The sequence below is a fragment of the Acinonyx jubatus genome, chromosome B2, assembly GCF_027475565.1.
Source record: "Acinonyx jubatus isolate Ajub_Pintada_27869175 chromosome B2, VMU_Ajub_asm_v1.0, whole genome shotgun sequence".
Lineage (NCBI taxonomy): Eukaryota > Metazoa > Chordata > Mammalia > Carnivora > Felidae > Acinonyx > Acinonyx jubatus.
In genome coordinates, this window is record NC_069385.1 from 19,727,570 (window position 1) to 19,748,006 (window position 20,437).

Sequence of the window (20,437 nt, forward strand, 5' to 3'; positions counted from 1 at the left end):
TCAACTTACCTTCTTACATCTAAAGACTGGTGTGCTGGTTTTCAATACTACTGTGGCTGAGAATTTCAGCTGTTTTATTTAATTTAATTTATTTTATTTTATTTATCTATATCAACAGTCATTATTGATGAAACCTTATAAACACATTCTTGGGTGCCCATCCTATATAATGAAGTAAATCAAAGTGTTTCAAACAGCAGAACCAAAACATTAAACAACCATGGATAAGTTTGGTCATAATTAAATAACAACATAATCATAACACAAATTCTCCAAGTATAAGTAATTATTGTTCACTCTGATAGACTCAGTGACTTTAAACTTCCAATTACCAGAATCCTTTTTACTCCTAATTAAAGATCTAATTTTTAACATGAAGTTAGTTAACACTTTAATAAAATGATTATATATTTACCTGTATGCATATTATTTCACAGTTAAAAGTTTGGGACAAATGGTAACTTTAATGGTTATGAACTCAAATATTTTTTAAACTTTGGTTTTACATGCAAAATTTTATTATGAATTTATTCTTTTGCCCAAGAAGTATTTTCAGCAGTGATGCAGGCATTGTGAACCCCAAGTCTGCATTAACACCTGGCCTACAGCAGTGAATTGCTTAGAGTCTAGTGACAGGAGACATATATGCAAATAACATAAAACATAATATTTTCATGGTGCTCTAGGACCAGAAAAGCAAGTGTGACAAATATTGCTTGTGCAGTCTTCACAAGAAGATGACATTTGAACTAAAGATTCAAAACACACTAGTTTTCCCAGTACATAGGGGCAATAGGGGCATGATTTCTTTGTATGGGATGAGTAACTCTGAATTCATATTGCCTTATTTAGTGATTTCATGTCTTTCTTTCTTCTCTAACGGGTCATATAGGGCAAGACAGGATTAAAACTTATGTGTATAGCCACTCCCTCTCCTAATTTCAAATGACATGACCCAAAAGAATACACAACGAAATAAGCCGGAGACAAAAGGACAAATATTTTGTAATCCTATTTGTATGACATATTTGGAAAAAAGCAAACTGACAGAGACAAAAGGCATACTTGAAGTTCCCAGGGGCTGGGGGTGGAGGGGAATGAAAGATTATTGTTTAAGGGGTACAGAGTTTCCAGTTGGGATGATGAAAAAGTTGTGGAAATAGATAGTGGTGATGGTTGTACAGCATTGTAAGAATACTTAATGCCTCTGAATTGTGCATTTATAACATTCAAAATGCCAAATATTATGGTACATATATTTTACCACAAGGAAACCTAGTAATATGAGAACAATTTTGAATGAACCAACTGGGTCCCCACGAGAGAAATGTTTTAAAGCAGACATAAGCACTTAAGCTAAACCAGTTCAATGAGTATCATCTACTTACAGCTGATCAATAATATATTTCGATTGAGAATGCTTTCATTCCTAAACACCATTGAACTGTATAGTCTAAATAGATCGAACTGCATGGTACATGAATTGCATCTCAGAAAAGCTATTATGAAAAATACACAGGGATAAGTGTTCAGTATTACATTTAAAAAGACACTTTGACTAGACTTATAACAATTTTCCTGGGAGTTTTTTGATTCTTTCATATTAAAATTTGGTTGATGGCTTCCTTAAAGTTTATGAAGAAATTAAATGTTATATATATAAATATAAATGTTACATATAAATATTATATATATGAGACCTCATCATAGAACATTGACTTTATTTATTTGAGACTTTATCTTAGAACACTGAAATTTTTGAAATTTTATTTTAGAGAGAAAGAGAACATGAGAGAGCGCACAGGGGAGAGGTAGAGGGAGAGAGAGAAAGAGAGAGAGAGAGAGAGAGAGAGGGAGAGAGAGAGAGAGAGAGAGAATCTTAAGCAGGCTCCATGCTCAGCATGGAACCCAATGAGGGGCTCAAACCCACTGCCCTTGGATCATGACCTGACCCGAAATCAAGAGTTGGGTGCTCAACCAACTGAGCCACCCAGGTGCCCACCACTGAAACATTTTTACACTTTTTTTTCTTACCTGCATGTAAAAGATGTACATGGGGCAGTTTTTACTGAGTTTACTGTGTTAGCACCACATAATTTGAAATGACCATCAAAATGTTTAATTACTTAGCACATTTATGAAGAAGGATGCTTCCTTTATTAGTATAAATATACATTACAAAGTTACTTTAGAATATAGTCATGTTCAAATTTTAATATTTTCCACACTTGAATTCTAGGTCAAGATAACTAAATGGCTACATATATTTATATCCTCTGCCTCCTAAGACCATGCTAAAGGGATAATAAAAAATATTTTTGGGGGGGCTTGGGTGGCAGGGTCGGTTAAGCATATGACTTTGACTCAGGTCATGATCTCGTGGTTCATGATTTCAAGCCCTGAGTGGGTCTCTGTGCTGACAGCTGGGAGCCTGGAGCCTGCTTCGGATTCTGTGTCTCCCTCTCTCTCTACCCCTCCCCTGCTCATGCTCTGTCTCTCTCTCAAAAATAAATAAACATTAAAAAATTTGTTTGTTTTTTTTAATTAATAGCATCAATCACAATTACAAAAGATCAAGGAAGGAGCAATCAGCGGACAGAGATTTCAGCCCATATCTGAATGAACATAATTATATAGATTAGGATAGAACCCTAACAGCACTCCCCCCCCTTCAGCCCAGTAACAGGTGATGCCCTTCCCATACAGGGCCTGAGGGTGAAAGTCTGACTTCTGTGACTGTCCTGAAGTAAACAGGGCAGTTTCTCTTCCCAGTGGAGTCAGCGGGCAGAATTGTGACTTCTAGCAACCTCCTGCAATAAAGAGGAAGTGCTTTCTGCATTAGTAGAACCTGTTGGAGGAAGTCTTATTTCCACACTCTACCCATGCAGGGATGAAGCAGTACACCTCCCCCTCCTCAGCTAGTGCTAAGGACACTGGGGGATCAAGTCTTATCATGGGACAACAAAGGAGTGACAGAGCAGAGTAGCATTGCACAGGCTTTATAAACCAAATTAACATATGAAGCACAGCCCACAAAAGTGCGCCAGGATGTGCACTCTGAATCTAAACAGGTTGACTACTTGCTAAAATAAAAAATTTAATTAGCAATCAGTCATACAACATAACACTAAAGATGTCCAGGAAACTGTCCAAAATTACCCATCATGCAAAAACCAGGAAAATCTAAATTTCAATGAGAAAACACAGTCAACAGAGTACAGTGCCAAAATGACAGGGAATTTAGAATTTTTAGTTAAGAAATCTAAAGCAGATGTCATAAAAATGCTCCAGGAAGCAACTATGAATATTCTTTGAAACAAATAAAAAATAGAATACCTTATCAAAGAAATAAAAAATATGAGGAAAAACAACAGAAATTTTGAAATTAAAAAAAAAAAAAACCCTTCATAGGAAAAGATCAATAGCAGAACGCAAATGGGAAAGAAATTGGTGAATTGGAATTTAAGTCAATAGAAATTATGAACAACCAGGAAAAATAGATTTTTACAAATGATAGGAACCTCAAGGATCTATGAGACAGTGAAAGAAGATATAATATGCATGCCATCAGAGTCCCCCCAAAATGAGAAAAAGAATGTGGGGCTGAAAAAATATTTAAATGAGTAATGACTGAAAACTTTCCCAAATTTTCTTAAGACATGACCCTACAGGTTCAAGGAGCTCAACATATCCCAGAGAGGATAATCTCAAAGAAATCTACACCCAGACACATTACATTCAAACTTCTGAAAACTGGTGACACAGAAAAAACCCAGAAACCAGCTAGCTGGCGAGAAAAGAATACCAAATCGCTCTCCAGAAACCACAGAGGCCAGAAGGAAGTATCAGACTAGTTTTCAATGCTGAGGAAAAAGGCCTGCCCAACCCACAACACTGTATCAAGTGAAAATACCGTTTAGGAATAAGGGTGAAATAAAACATTTTCAGATAAAAGAAAGTTAAGATAATTTGTCACCAGAAGACTAAGAAAGGATGGTGAAAAAGAAAGAAGAAAAAAAACATAAATAAAAAGGGTAGTGAAAACAAGACAAAAAAAAAAAAAAGGAAATGACAGAAATCTTAGGACATCAGGAGTGAAGAAAGAGTAAAGAAAAATACAAACATACGGCTAAATACAATAAAGTATTCTTTGCTTCTCGAGCTTTTAAAATTATATTTGACTTTTGAAAGCAACATTTATTTTATAAAGGTTCTGAATATGTATAAAAACATCTAATCAATTATGTTATAAAGGTGTAAAGGGACCCAAATGGTGGTAAAGGGTCTATATTCTAATTTAAGTGGTAAAATGCTGATATTACTAGACTGTGATAAGCTAAGTATGTATATTTTAATCCCTAGAGCAACCACTAGAAAAAAAAGTAATGCTTAGAGATACACTCATAAACACTAGAGATAATTCAACATGGAATCCCAAAGAATGTTCAAGAAAACACACAGGAATAGGGAAATAGACACAAAAAAATAAATAAATAACAGAAGTAACAGAGTAAGCAAATAATACAATGACAGACTTAAATCCCAATTATATCAAATATAAATTGCACACAAATAAAAGTGTAAGGAAAAAAAAGAAAAAGAAAAAAATAAAGTGTAAGAACAAAGTGGATATATTTATGAAAATTAAGAATTTGCATATATTTGAATAATTCCACATGTAGAAATCCCAGAAAAATAATCATAAATGGGCAAAAATATATACACATAAATGCTATTTTACAGAATTGTATTGGTAAAACACTGGTCATAATCTAAATATCAATAAGAAATTAACAAAAATGTATAATTATCATTACATTCAAACAATGGAGTACAAGGTAGATTGATATATTAGCATAAATAATGCCCATAGTTAGGGTAAAAATACATTATAGAACAAGAAGTATCATATGATCCCATTGTTGCTATAAATTATAAATAGTGGGTTTCACATATTTATAAGATATAAGTTTCTATTCAACCAGAATACCAGGTAGCCATCTTTCAATCCCATGAATACAGTCTCTGAGAAAACAAAGTCCTTGTTTTTGTCATTTAAAAATTGCATCTATCTATTTATTATCACTGTTATCAGTATTCTATGTTCTTTCAAGGACTGCAATTCCCATTTCAAAGAATGGACCAAAGTAGAGAAAACCAGCAGGAGAGTATTATAACCTGGCTTGTGTATTTGCCTAACAAACAGAACTGTAGGTTGCATTTGCAGATCACATGACACTGTACACAGAAAATCCTAAATACTCCACCACAAAACTATTAGAGGTAATAAGTAAATTCAGTAAGCTTGCAAAATACAAAATTAATATGCAGAAATCAGTTGTGCAGAGAGAAAAATTAAGAAAATAATCCCATTTACAATTGCACCAAAAAGAATAAAATACCTAAGAATAAACTTAATCAGGGAGGTGAAAGGTCTGTACTCTGAAAACTATAAAACATTTAAAAGAAATTGAAGACAACACAAACAAATGCAAAACTATTCCATGCTCATAGATTAAAAGAATTAATTTTGTTAAAATGTCCATGCTATCCAAAACAGTCTACAGATTCAATGCAATCCCTATGGAAATACCAACAATACTTTTCACAGAACTAGAATAAAAAATACTTAAATTTGTATGAAACCACAAAAGACCCCAAATAGCCAAAGAAATCTTGAGAAAGAACAACAAAACTGGAGGTATCACAATCCCAGATTTCAGATATACTACAAAGCTGTGGTAGTCAAAACAGTATGGCACTGGCACAAAAATAAACACATAGATCAATGGAACAGAATAGAAAGCACAAAAATAAATCCATACTTATATGGTCAGTTAATCTATGAAAGAGGTAAAAATATACAATGGGGAAAGGACAGTGTTTTCAATAAATGGTGCTGGGAAAAATGGACAGCTACATGCCAAAAACTGACACTGGGCCACTTTCTTACCATACACAAAAATAAACCCAAAATGGATTAAAGACCTAAATGTGAGACCTGAATTTATAAAACTCCCAGAAGAAACCATAGGCAGTAATTTATTTGCCATCAGTCATAGAAACATTTTCTAGATAGGTCTCCTAAAGCAAGAGAAACAAAAGAAAAAATAAACTTTTGAGACTACATCCCCCCAAAAAAGTTTGAAACAGCTGAGGAAGCCGTAAAAAAAGGTAACATAACGAATGGGAGAAAATACTCATAAATTATATACCTAATAAGGTATACAAAATATATCATATCTAAAATATATAAAGAATTTATACAACTTAAAACCCAGAAAACCCACAAATAATCCAATTAAAAAATGAACAGAGGATCTAAACAGACATTTCTCCAAAGAAGATATACAAATGGCCAACAGACACATGAAAATAAGCTCAACATCACTAATCATTAGGGAAATGCAAACCAAAGTCACAAGGAGATATCACTTTACACCTGTCACAATGGCTAGACTAAAAAGACAAGAAATAATAAATGTTGGTGAGGATGAGAACCCTTATGCACTGTTGGTGGGAATATAAATTGGTGCTGCCAGTGTGGAAAATAGTATGAAAGTTCCACAAAAAATTAAAAACAGAAATACCACAGGATCCAATAATTCTACTACTGGGTATTTACCCAAAGAAAACGAAAACACTAATTTGAGAAGATACGTGCACCCCAATGTTTACTGCAGCATTATTTACAATAGCCAAGATATAGAAGCAGCCCAACTGACCATGGATATATGAAGACATAAAGATATAGTGTGCGTGTTGGGTGTGTGTGTGTGTGATGGAATATTTTTTGGCCATAAAAATGAATGAGATCTTGCCATTTGTGTCAACATGGATGGATCTAGAGGGTATTACGCTAAGTGAAATAAGTCAGTCCGAGAAAGATAAATACCATATGATCTCACTTATATGTGGAATCTAAAAAACAAAACAAATGAATAAACAAAAAAAGAAAAAGAAAAAAACACACCCATAAATACAGAGAACTGGTGGTTGCTGGAGGGGAGGAGGGGGAGAAAATGGGCAAAATGAGTGAAGGGGAGTGGGAGATACAGTTTTCTAGTTATGAATGAATAAGTCATGGGGATAAAAGGTACAGCACAGGGAATATCGTCAAAGGTATCGTCATGGTGTTAGATGGTGACAGACAGTAGTTACACTTGTGGTGAGCACAGCATAATGTGCAAACTTATCAAATCACTATGTTATAAACCTGAAACTAATGTAAACACTGTGTGTCATTTATACCTCAACAATTTGAAAAACTAGGCTGGATCAATATATGCATATAAAATATATATATTTCAGCAAAATCCCTGAATAGAAAGCATCTACACGGTAACAGCTTCTTATATATTTGTTACACATAGTAATGAATTTACTACGAGGATAGGGCATTGGATGTTCCATATGCAGTGCTATGGGGAAAAATGAAGCAAAAGCAGGTGAGATAAAGTGCGAGGGTTTCAGATACAGTGGAGAGTGGAAGCTTCAGAACAAGTGTCTTTAACACTGAAACTAGAAGATACTCAGGCATTGGCTATTGTGTTCTAAAGCAAACAAAAAAAGTATTATCCAAGTATTCCAATGTAAGCAAATTGTCATTCATATAGCAATCATATATAAAGGAAAATAGACCACAATGTTTAAAGTTACCCAAAATATATAACATATATATTCTAAGTGAATATAAATTTGGAATGCACATTCCAACTGAATGAAAGATGAATCAAAATACAATAATCAAGAGAAGATAAACTGTAGCAGGATGATGAGGACTAAACCCTTTTATATATAGAATAAAGGATACATAATTATAAATATGTGTTCAAAGATAAATACCAATTAAAGTGTTTATTTAAAAAGCATGCATGCCAAGAAAATATTGAAGCAGAAGAATATTAGGTGGATCTTATTCTAAAAAGTCAAATCATACTGTAAATCCATAACAATTAAAGTGATACGGTATTTAAAAAGGACAAGAAAAATAGCAGGAGAAAATGGAGTCCAAAAACAAACACAAGTCCACACTGGAATGCAGTGTATGATCAAAGTAGTTTTCAAAATTACGTGCACCCCAATGCTTACTGCAGCATTATTTACAATAGCCAAGATATAGAAGCAGCCCAACTGACCATGGATATATGAAGAGATAAAGATATAGTGTGCGCGTGTGTGGGGGGGGTGGGGGGGTGGGTGTGTGTGTGTATGTGTGATGGAATATTTTTTGGCCATAAAAATGAATGAGATCTTGCCATTTGTGACAACATGGATGGATAAGAGGCACCTGGGAGGCTCAGTTGGTTGAGCATCCAACTTCGGCTCAGTTCATGATCTCACAGTTCATGGGTTCGAGCCCTGCATCGGGCTCTGTGCTGATAGCTCAGAGCCTGGAGCCTGCTTCAGGTTCTGTGTCTCCCTCTCTCTCTGCCCCTCCCCTGCTCACATTCTGTCTCTGTCTCTCTCAAAAATAAATAAACATTAACAATTTCTTTTAAATAAACAAAATAAAATTAGTGGATAAAAAGTACAACATTCAATATGTAATCCTGGGGCAATTCACTGAAATTTTAGGACAAAAAGAAACCAGGTCTTCATTTCTCACTGTAGATAAACAAATCAAAGACCCAAATTAAAAAAAAAAAAAAAAAAAAAGCCCAAAATGCTAGATAATATAAGGGGTTTTTTTTAATGTTCTTGAGATAATGATATCTTACATTAAATAACATAAACATCCTAGAGTCAGTTAATAAAAATAATGACATAATCAACTACATAAAAATTACAAGCCTCCATTGGGTAGAAGATACAAAGTTAAAAGACAAATTTCAAAGCACTTCCTCTACCCCCACATTTGTGATTATCTGCACAAATAAAAGAATACTTACAGCTCTGTGACAAAACTTTGAATAACCTGTTTTATAAATAGGCAAAATACAGGCAATTCAAGAAGTATGTAAGAGATGCACAGATTTGATGGGACACTAGAGGACTGCACATCAGACCTTGGCAGGAACGAGGCGAGTTTGGGCAAAAGATGCACAGCCAGGCCGCGCTGCAGGAGCATGGGACACAGCATTGCCACCATCTATGTATATCCTCTCCACCCTCACATCCTCACGTAAGAGCGGTTGTTGGGCAAGTGAGCACCAGGTAAGCTGATCACATGCTTTCCCCCTGGCTCTAGCGAGAGGTGGAAAGAGGAAGGTCTGTTCCTCTGGCTTTCCTGGTGGAAGGTGGTAGGGATGGGAAAGAGAGAAGGAAGGAATACATGAAAGAAAGAAGAATAGCAATAGTGTCGCAAATCTACCATTTGTCAGGACTTTTGCTAGTTTCTTCTACACAATTACCACATTTTCTCTTTACCTGTATTCATTCCATGACATATTTGATATCTATTATCTTGAGGGATGTGGTCTCTTTGCCTCTGTGTGCAAGGGACCCTGAAGGGTCCATGGGGTCAGGTGAATGGATCTAGAAATGCTGAGAGCCAGTAAAGCTTTCTCTCAGCCTCAGAGGGAGAACATGGCCTTGCACGTCCGCGACGAGTGCCAACAAATTGCCTACAAAAATAATTCATATGGAAAAAGTTGTATCTCAGGGCTCAACAGTTTGGCAACAGCCCTGCAAGCCATTCGTCAGATGAGACCACTGAGGAACCAGAAGAAGCGACTGGACACCACACCCCTCTTCCCTCAAGGGCTACCTTGTCTAGCCTGCTCAAATGATTGGATCAGACTGAAACTTCCAAGTTGGACTACGTTTTTTTTGTTTTTTGGTTTTTTGTTTTTTGTTTTAATTCTGAATACAGGTGGGTTTGCACCTATGAGGAATCAGTACAGTTAAAGAGAAATAAGTCACAGTTTTACTGTAAAACGGAATGTAGTGTTAATAAATGTTGCAAATTCACATAGAAGGAAATTCCCAAAGAAGGAAGGATATCAGGAAGCAGAGAGAAAGAAACTAACAGGGTTGGTTTACTATTCTGCTGATGCTCCTTTGCAATTCTTAATAACCGTTTTGAAGTTTATTTATTTTCAGAGAGAGTGTGTGAGCACAAGAGGGGCAGAGAGAGAGGGTGAGAGAGAATCCCAAGCAGGCTTTGCACTGCCAGAGCAGAACCTGATGCCTGGCTTGAGCTCACAAACTGTGAGGTCATGACCTGAGCCAGAATCAAGAGTCGGATACTCAACTGACTGGGCCACCAAGGCGCCCCATGATTCTTAATAATTTTGAACTCCCTCCCACCTCAGTTTAAGTAAATGTGTGGAAAGTGGGGAGAGGGGAGCCAATACCGGGCATTTGACCTTGTCATTCTTCCCATGTTTACCTTCTGTCTATAATCCCTCAGCCCTATCCATGGTGTATCCTTACTCTCATTCTTCGGTGTACATTAAAACTTCAGAGTCTTGTCCCCCAAATCTGCCTCCTGACTGGTAAATAAGGAAGATAAAGGCATTTAGGAAGTCATTTTCTCTCTTCACAAAGTTTTGACTTTCAAAGTCTCTCACCTTGCTGTGAATATCAAAACACCAAAAATCCCATTTTAGATATCAGAGGCTGATATTACCTTCTTTACTTTTATGTCCCTGCTGTAACAATCTCACTAATTCCTTTAAAAAAAAAAGTCTCATTTTATTTTTGAGAGAGAGCAGGGGAGGGGCAGAGAGAGAGGGAGACAGAGGGTCAGAAGCAGGCTCTGCGCTGACAGCAGAGAGCCACAAGTGGGACTTGAACTCGAGACCCCTGAGATACTGACCTGAGCCGAGCCAACAGCTTAACTGACTGAGCCACCCAGGCGCCCCATGATCTTATTAATTCCTAATGCCTTTCAGCATTCTCCACCCCAGGAAGGGTAGATGGTTCTGGCTTACTGAGGGGAAAGCCATGTTCTTTAGAAATACAGACTGGGTTGGTTAACTTTTCATACTTCCCGCTTCCTCAAATACTCAAGAACATTCTTCCTAAGTGACCAGGACCAGGTTCATGGGTGTACGACCTGCACAGTCACAAGGAACCTCACCCTAAGAGGGGTGCCATTTTTTTTCAAGTGCTGCTATCACCATATTGAAATTCCCAATCATTTTCGAGCAAGGGGCTCTGCAAATCATGTAGCTGGCTCTGCCTGTGAGTATGGGCCTTTAGAGAGAGCATTCCATCCACAAAAACTCAAAGGGATTTCATAATCTAGTTTACATGTGGTGTAAGCCTACTCTGCCATATAAATGGGGTGTTTTTCATTCTCTATTTCTGCTATCCCATTTGCTTCCTTTCAGGTAGGAGCAAAAACTTTTTGTGTCAAGGTAAGATTTGTTAACATGAGTACAAATCCCAAGCTTAGGAAAAAGATTGGGTGGGACCGGGCCTCTCAGTAGCAGGAGAGAAGGAATGGACCATATGCTCAAGCACTCTCTTTGTTCAAGACTGCATACCATATCAGAGAGAAGGGAGGAAGGAAGAGAGCCCTGTGCGTCCATCTGTCTACCCACCTCCCTGAGAGGGCAGAGATAGCAGAGGACCATCCCTCCTTGTGCCAAGCAGCAACAGTTTAAAAAGCACATGGGACTGGTGTCACAGGACTAACAACGATGCTTCTTATCGATCCCAAATTACATATGCAGGACATTTCTTCCCAGTAAGTGCACAATTGATATCCTGTATAAATGCATGACCTTGTATCAGCCTGGGTAACAGCATGTAAAACAAATATATTTCAATATGAAAGACAATTTTTAATGCACATGAACACGAACTTACTTACCATCCAGTAAAGTTTCACAACATACTTTCCGTAGCTATTGAATAAGGGCATGTGACCTTTCACAGCCTTGCACAGAGAGTAGATGTGTTCCCAGGGCTTCCAGGCAAGACAAGGAGGCTCCCCTGTGGTCCCTTTGAAATAATTGTTCAAAATGCCTCCATTGAATATCTTCCACACTGAATAGATTTCACTGATAATCCATCTCATCAGCTAGAGACAAAAGCCACTAGTGTTAATCAGTTGCTTTTCAGTTGTTGGTACTATAATTTAGGGGGGAAACCAGTCGAAAATCTACTTCCAGTAGTAATATTAAGTTCTACATGTAATGTGTTCCACATTTTGATTTCTAACTTATAAATAAAGTCACTGTTCTTGCCTTTGTTGTTGGGAAGCAGAGTCACAATACAAGCTAAAAAGGCTTAACATTAAACATACTCTTAGCTAAGAGCTATCTTCCAGAGTAAACTGTCAGTGATTTGAGATTGATCTCCATTTCAGTTGTGTGTGTGTGTGTGTGTGTGTGTGTGTGAAAGAGAGAGAGAGAAAGAGAGAGACAGAGACAGAGAGGGGAGAGACAGGGTGAGAGAGAGAGAAAGAGAGAGAGAGGGAGAGAGACTGAATGCTTCTGAGAGTAGTGGTGATTTTATTCTGGAATTAACTTTCTATAAATGAGTAAGCTACTCTTCTGTAAGTGTTGAGAAGTTTGAGAAGAAAATGATCTCTTTTATGTCAATAGGATCTGTTAGACAATGAATGAGATGAGAAAGAATTAAAATTGCATACACAGTTAAATCTCTAAGTCTCGTATTTCATGTGTCAGTCTGCAGGTGCAGAAGTGATCTAAGTAAAACTCCCATGGGCAGAGTTTTCAACAGGCAGCAAGGTGCAGTGGGGAGTGGGGCAGAAACAGAGACCAGGGTTTGAATTTTCTTCCAGGTCCTTCTGCTCTAGGGCACGTCATTTCACTGTCTCTAAACTGCAGTTTCTGTAATGCAGTCTGTAAAACGTAGACTATGCTATCTATTTTTCAGTATTTTACAGGGAATAGAAACAATGCAAAAAAAAAAAAAAAAGGATCTGTGAGTCACAGTGGTGTTAAGTAAAGACATTATTACCCTCAGTAATATTGGATTTTTGGAAATATTCATCTTATGTTTAACTGCCTGGTTTATAAGAAGATTAAATACTTGAGACTAACCTCATAAGATTTAGGTTTGCCTTAATTTACATTATCTAGGACATTTCTTCTAGTTTAGTTAAGTTGAAAAAGGTAAACCAAGTATCTTTCTGTATATCTGGTAATTTTAATATATAATATTTTATGCTTTTCTTCCCTCAAAAAATAAAAAGGTAAAGTCTATGCATGCTCTGGATCATAAAATAAGCATATGTTAGACTAAAATATAAGGTATAAAACCATTCAAAGGTAACTTTATGCTAATCAGTACAACCTGGTTGAAGAAATAAGTGTTTTGATTTTAATATTGGTCAAGATATTTAAGATAAGAAAGACAAAGTGTTTGAATCAATAATGACAATTGATTTCGACTGGGTCTTAGGAGAAAATAATTTTTTTAAAAAACACCCTGTTTCTGATATAACTGCCTTAGGGGAGTAGAACAGGCTTGCTTCTGATGGATAAAACCCAGGGTGTGGAGGTGGGGGTGTTTAGGTGAGATTTGCCCTGCGTTAGCAAGTCAAACAATATCAGGACACCCTGCTCTTGAGCACAGAGCAGAGCAAGTCAGGCAGCAACTTGATGTCAATTACTAGGCACGTGGGTCAAGAGGCAAAATGCGCAGATTGTGAGTCTCAGCTACCCTAGGTCTATGGGCAGGAGGATAGGGACACAGCAATTGTACTACTAACATTTCCCCACCATTTGCTCATTAAACTCAATTGAAGACTTCTCTTCCTCTTTGAATGTCTGGCTTATAAAATACTGAGCAATTCCAAAACTTAGAGGTAAGCGAGGGATAACTGAAATTGACAGTCTGGGAATTGTTTTAAGCAGGTCTGGAAGGTATTCTGCAATCAGACTTCAGTTAGAAATTCCCTACATACCTCACTGCAGAGTAAATGTTCATTTGCTGAAAACAAGTCAAACAGGATTTCATTTTTCACAACTACTGGAGTCTGAAATAAAAGAAAAAAAAATATATATATATATATGGAGATATTACTCCTTAGGAAAAATAAAGGAAATGTAGCTGAATGAAATATAGTTTCATGTGATATAAACAAGTCAAACCTGATTTCGTTTCTCACAACCAGAGAAATTAAAAGAAAAAAATAAGCACATAATTCCATAAGATAACCCTCTTACAGCTATACATGACATTCACTTAATACTGTAATGCCTATCAAATAGTCTTTTCATATAAAAAAAGGAATGTTATAAGATATAATATATGCAGATAAAGTCAGCATGCATACACACATAAACTGACAGTTTAAAAAGTGACCTAAAATTTAAGTTAAGCTCTCAAGTTACACCTGAAGCTTAGTTAACACGATAGCAGGAAAAATATCTTCATCTTTGATAAAAAATATTAACTGTGACAGCTTTTTAAAATCTTGCCCAGGGGCGCCTGGGTGGCTCAGTCGGTTAAGTGTCCGACTTCGGCTCAGGTCATGATCTCACAGTCCGTGAGTTCGAGCCCCGCGTCGGGCTCTGTGCTAACAGCTCAGAGCCTGGAGCCTGTTTCAGATTCTGTGTCTCCCTCTCTCTCTGCCCTTCCCCTATTCATGCTCTGTCTCTCTCTGTCTCAAAAATAAACGTTAAAAAAAAAAATTTTTTTTTTAAATAAAAAAATAAAAAATAATAAAATCTTGCCCAATTTCAAATCCTGTTATCTTTTTAAAAATTCATCTAATGGTCATTATTTTATTGGTATATGTCTAAAGATGCTTCTATATACTTAGAGCACTAATGAATAAACATAATAAAGGAAAATATTATTTATAGTAGTTTTTAAAAATGTGTTACAATTCATATCAAGCTTATATACTCAAAATATCAAATTAACATAAATGTGTTTTTGATTAGTAAAATCATGGAAACTAATGCCATCAACTACTCTCAATCACATGGACAATTAACACCTTGAAAACTCAACAAAATATTTTTTTATGTCTGAGAAAAAACTTACTCAAAACTACCTTGAAGGCCTGAACTGACTGTTATGTTTATAATTTATGAACATAGCAAGTTACATACATATTATATAAATATTTTACATAAAAAATATATTGTAAATTCTGGTTTGGCTAATTAATTGCAAGGTGACACTTCTAAAATGTCCATACTCTTCAGCAAGTACCAATGTACATTGACTTCGATTAATAATAGATTAAATAAATACTGAATACCTAAAATTTGAGGAGTGAAACTTAACAGCTGCCTGCCAACAAATGAAAGTAAGCACTGACAGTGTGTAAAAGACAGCAAATATTAAGGCAGAAGTCTCTACAGAGGTCTCTATTCCCTGTACCTACACCAGAGACAGAATAAATCTTCAGACATCTTACATCTCTTCAATATAATCAACACTCAAGAGCCTGGGCCATCAATACCTGGTTCTCAGAAATAAACAGATCTGATCACTCCCCTAGTGGTTAGGGCTTGTTAACCTTCTCAGTTGGAAAAAGTCCATGTTGGTTCTAATATCTTAAATCCAGGCTTTTCAGTTTTTTCATAACTTAGTTTCTCTCTGACTTAAATCATGTCCTGTGACTTCATCCCTTGCTTTGAGTAGAAGAGAGTAAATTTCATATAGATAATTCATTATTGGGGCACCTGGTTGGCTCAGTCAGTTAAGCTCAGGTCAGGATCTCATGGTTCACGAGTTCAAGCCTCACATCAGGCTGTGTGCTGACAGCTCAGAGCCTGGAGCCTGCTTTGGATTCCTTGTCTCCCTCTCTCTCTGCCCCTCCCCTGTTCATATTCTCTCTCTCTCTTTCTCTCTCTCTCTCTCTCTCCCTCTCAAAAGTAAACATTTAAAAAATTCTTAAAAAAAGGAAGTTCATTACTGTTTTGCTAAATTTTTGTCTAAGCTTTATATATGCCCATATTTAATGAGTTTCAATGTAAAGTGTATATATCACCATGGACCTGGGCATTAAAACTTGAAAAACATTATTCTTATACTTCATAGTTAGCGAGACTTTCAGTTGTGGCTGTTCTGGTGCATACCCCAAGAGGAGCAGGTGCACGGGATCAAGAGAAAGAGCACAGAGGGAGAGCAGAGGTGCAAAGATGGGTGTCAACATTATAAGTTTAGGTAGAAGTGCCACCAACAACAATGGATGAATTTATTTATAAAGCAAGCGTATCTCTCAGAACTAAGGTATGCTAAAAAGAAAAAGAGATGGCATATAACTCTTCTACTTATTCACATTTGAAATACCCCCACTTTATGGAATTAATATCCTTTATTTGCATGAAATGTAAACTCTGCACTTCCATTGCACAGAGCCTGGATATTATTAATAATACATTACTATTAAGTGCGTTATATTAACACCACAGAATTTACATTCTTCACATCAATATTACCTAACAGCATAAGTTATTTAAAGGCATAGTTCATGTACATTTGATTTATTTTATTTAAAATGTCTTACAAGTAGACATTCAATAAATATTCTGATGGACAGAGGTGTATCTTCTTATTTTCTCATTTTACTAAATATCTCTGAATTTAGAATTATCTTTCTCAGATAGTAACGGTAGTTGGAAACACAGTGGCTGAATTGTATTTTCTTGCATTAGTAGCAGTCTTATTAAGGCTAAAGCTTTTAGGAATAAAATCACTTTGTGTAGAAATTGAGATTGGGTGGGTTCCATAGTAAATGGAAGATTCAGCTCCATTACAAACATTTCACTAGCACTAAATAACTATTTTAGCCTACCGGTTTTCATTTAAAATGATGGTTTCTCAGGGCGCCTAGGTGTCTCAGTCAGTTAAGCATCTGACTCTATTTCTGCTCAGGACATGATCTCACAGTTCATGAGTTCAAGCCACACATCTCACTGTCAATGTGAGGCCTGCTTGGGATTCTCTCTCTCTCTCTCTCTCTCTCTCTGCCCCTCTCTCTCTTTCTCAAAATGAATAAACAAACTTTAAGAAAATAAAATTAAATTAAAATATGGTTTCTTGAGCACTGTGCTAGTCAATGTGATTCAAGTAGCTGAGCATGGGGTCCAGAAATGAAGATGGCCCTTGGAAAATGCTTCAAGAATACCTGGAACACAGGCAACCAAGGGCAAACCTCTCAGACTAGAAAATTAACACTAATACACACTAGAGTAAACAGAATTTCATGTCACATAGGTTCTGGCTAAGAAGCAGAAAAGGCAAAGTCAGTCAAAACTTAAGGAATAGCTTCCCACACATTTTAGGCTATCCTTTGACATCATGTAGAGAAAACTCAAGACTAAACAAAATTTCAATATTCTCTTGGAAACCAGTACAAGAAATAGTAAACTATATTGATAATCATTTTTTTCTATTAAATGCCAAAAAGCAATTCCTTTTTCTTACTAAATACCATGGGGAAAATTTACAGTGTTTTAAGAAATGAGAATGTCCATAAGTAAGATAGTACAGCCCATAGTTAGTATGTATTTTATTCAATAGTAAAAATATTTCTTACCCGATTAAATAAAAAATCCTGTGGACGCTTCCAGGAATAAATTTTCAACGATGGTGGCAATTCAATCTTTCCTTCAGGGTCTTCAAAAAAATGCTATATAAAAATATATTGAGGGTTTTTCTCTCCATATGGTTTTATTAAAATAAAAGCAACTCAACCTTAAAAAAAATTAATAAGTGCATAGATTTGATGAATAAACAAGCATTTATAGAGCAATTTGTATGTTCTCAGAGGTAGTTCATGGAATACTTGGTAAAGACTGAAGTTAACAATGCTGTATTTAATTAACAAAACCTTGATTGTTGAGTAACATTTTATTGCAGAGGAAGCAGTCCAAACAAGCATAAGCTGCTTTGGGATGTGAATTTGGTATGGTAGGAAAACAATTTGGATGGGACAGATATGGACATATTTTGCACTGAAAATATTGTGCTTTTTTTAACCTGAGTAGAGAAGATTTAAAAAGTATGATTGTATGTAAATGAAATTCATACCTCTGATCTGAATTTCATTTATTAGTTTTCAAAATTAAACTTGTTATTTTGAGATAATTATTGATTCACATGTCGTGGTGTGAAATTATAATAAAGAGAGTCCCTGTGTCCTCTTTAGCCAGTCTCTCTGATGGTAAAATCTTCTAAAACTATAGTGCAATATCACAACCATGATAACATTGATGCACTCAAGATACAGAACAATTCCACCAGCACAAGGACCCATCCTAGGCTCTTTTATGGCCATACCCACCCTCCAACCCCCTTACCACCTGTTCAATACCACCAGATCATTAATCTGGTCTCTTTTTCATTAATTTTATAATTTCAGTAATGTTATATGAATGAAATCAGATAGCATGTAACCTGTGGATTGGCTTTTTGCCCTCTCTGCCTAATTCCCTGGAGATTCAATTCATTCAAGCTATTGCATATATCAATAGTTTGTTCTTGTTTATTGCTGAGTAATATTTCATGATACAAATATTTGTTTGTTTGTGTACCATCTGTCCATTGAAGGACATCTGAGCTGTTTCCAATTTGGGGTTATTACTTATAAAGCTGCTATAAATTTTTGCATACAATTTACAGGCTTTTGTATCAACATTAGTTTCCATTTCTCTGAGATAAATGCCCAATAATGCAATTAATTTATTAGTTTCTGAGCCCATAGAATGGGTCAGTTAGTGAGCTCGGGAAGAAAAATGACATACAAATCTCTACTCTCAAATGCTAGCAATATAGTAAATTAGAGACTTCAAGTAGCGACTGTGTAAAAGTTCTTACAGCTCACAAGGTAACTAGGTTGTTGGGGTGGTCCTTACAAAACTGAAAAGTACTGCGGGTACGAAAACAATGCTCTATAAAGGTAAACTGTATTGTTAAAAGGGGTAACTAAATTTCACCTGAGTTAATAGCGATGAGACAAATAAATATCATTTGTGATTTTTATGGTACTCATATTTTTATCCTAATGCTGTTGTGGCCTGAGAAATAGGCTCTATTTGAGGGTATTATCTGAGCTTTCAACCCAGTAATTGTCTATGTGTATCTGAAACATATTCAAGGTACTGGAATACTTGGAATGAAGACAAAGGTAATCCCAACATCTAGTCAAAATGATCAAAGAATGAGTCCCTGAAAACCAGACTGAAGTTTCCAGGAGCCACACTAGACTTCCAGGGTGCCTCATGTTGTTTTTTCCCTCACAAATATGAACTCAGTTACTTTGAACTCCCCTATCTGACAATTCCAATCAGAGTCACCCATGGATCTATTTCTATTGTCTGATTTTTCGTCTCATTTTTCAGCCACTTGGTTCTGTTCCTCTTCAAAACTCTAGGTAATGATGTCTTCCTCCAGAGGAGGATTTTATTCCTTTCTAGCAGGCAAAGTACAAAATGAACTTCACCCTGTCAACAGTGGGTTTCAAGATTTGGTCGGCTTGGTGTAGTTCTGGTTTACCCTTACTCAGTACAGAATGCTACAGCCATGTTGGAGGACTAACTGGAAGGCTGAGTGTCTGAGTCCCTTCACCTTGGTATACCCTTAATCCCAATCTCTTGCCATAGCATCATGAAATAGTTTCTCTTATTTAGCTTCCAAGCTGTTGCGTTTTACTCATTTGCTCAGCAGCAAAGTCTTCACACATATAGTTTAGGAGTTGGGTAAATATCTTGACATAAAACTATATACAAAATTTTCAGATTGTGTCTCTATAGTTACCTCTGGGATTCTGCTTCAAGTGTTAACTGTTTTTGTAGCCCCAGACAATATCCTCTCTCTGAGCCCAGAGAAACTGACATAAGCCCCAAGTCACTACTTTCTGCTTGCCTTCTAATTTTCATGTCTTGAATTATTAAATTTCTTTGAGGAGAAAATAAAAAGGTAAAGGGGGGCCCATCTTATCATAATCTGTTGTGATTCCCTTTTCTCCATGTTAAGTTAACGGTACTCTTTCCATGTCGCTTTGCCTTAGGTGTATTTCTTATACCCACTTTACAATACTTCATTAAATATGTCTCAGTTTGGTTTACCATCCATGTCTTTTTATTGCTGTCCCTTAGCTGAAGAGGCGAGACCCAAATCTGGAATTACAAGGAAGGGTTAGCTTATCTGACGCTGATTTCCTGATCACTAGCCTCACATCTAAAGAAGTGACTTTCTATAAAATCCCAAGGATACCTGCTATAGGTCCAGGTTTATGATAACTGATCCTGGTAAAATATGGATGTTGCAAGTCATGGCTAAGAGCTACTGTGCTACTGTATCATAGAAATGTAATCACCATGCTTGGAGTGGCCACCACTCACCTCTGTAGAGGGACCGTCACTTCCCACGCCATGAATGCTGAGGTCGTAGAACAGAACTGTGAGTGGGAAGCAAAATTATACCCCAGATGGAACCTTTGCGCAGTTGTAATAACCAAGGTTTGAGCTGCTCTTCTACCTTGTGAGGGCAGGAGAGGCAGAACGGAGCGTTAGCTAAAGTTCTGAAGTATCACACTCCATTGTAATAGCCC

At 36.4% G+C, this 20,437-nt stretch overlaps 1 protein-coding gene across 8 annotated transcripts in view; it reads right to left on the minus strand.

The window, feature by feature from the left end:
- ADGB (androglobin) overlaps positions 1-20,437 on the minus strand; it is a 164,754-nt gene that overhangs the window by 113,148 nt on the left and 31,169 nt on the right. For 7 of the 8 annotated variants that reach the window (XR_008298287.1, XR_008298288.1, XR_008298285.1 and 4 more), the window contains 3 exons: positions 17,423-17,515; positions 13,829-13,900; positions 11,765-11,974 (listed from right to left, as the gene is read on the minus strand). Coding sequence is in view for 2 of the 8 variants with exons in the window: in XM_027056687.2 (XP_026912488.2) it covers positions 11,765-11,974; positions 13,829-13,900; positions 17,423-17,515 (375 nt within the window). In the remaining 6 variants the exon portion in view is untranslated. The remainder of the gene's footprint in view (positions 1-11,764; positions 11,975-13,828; positions 13,901-17,422; positions 17,516-20,437) is intronic. The other variant, XR_008298286.1, reaches the window with a different exon arrangement.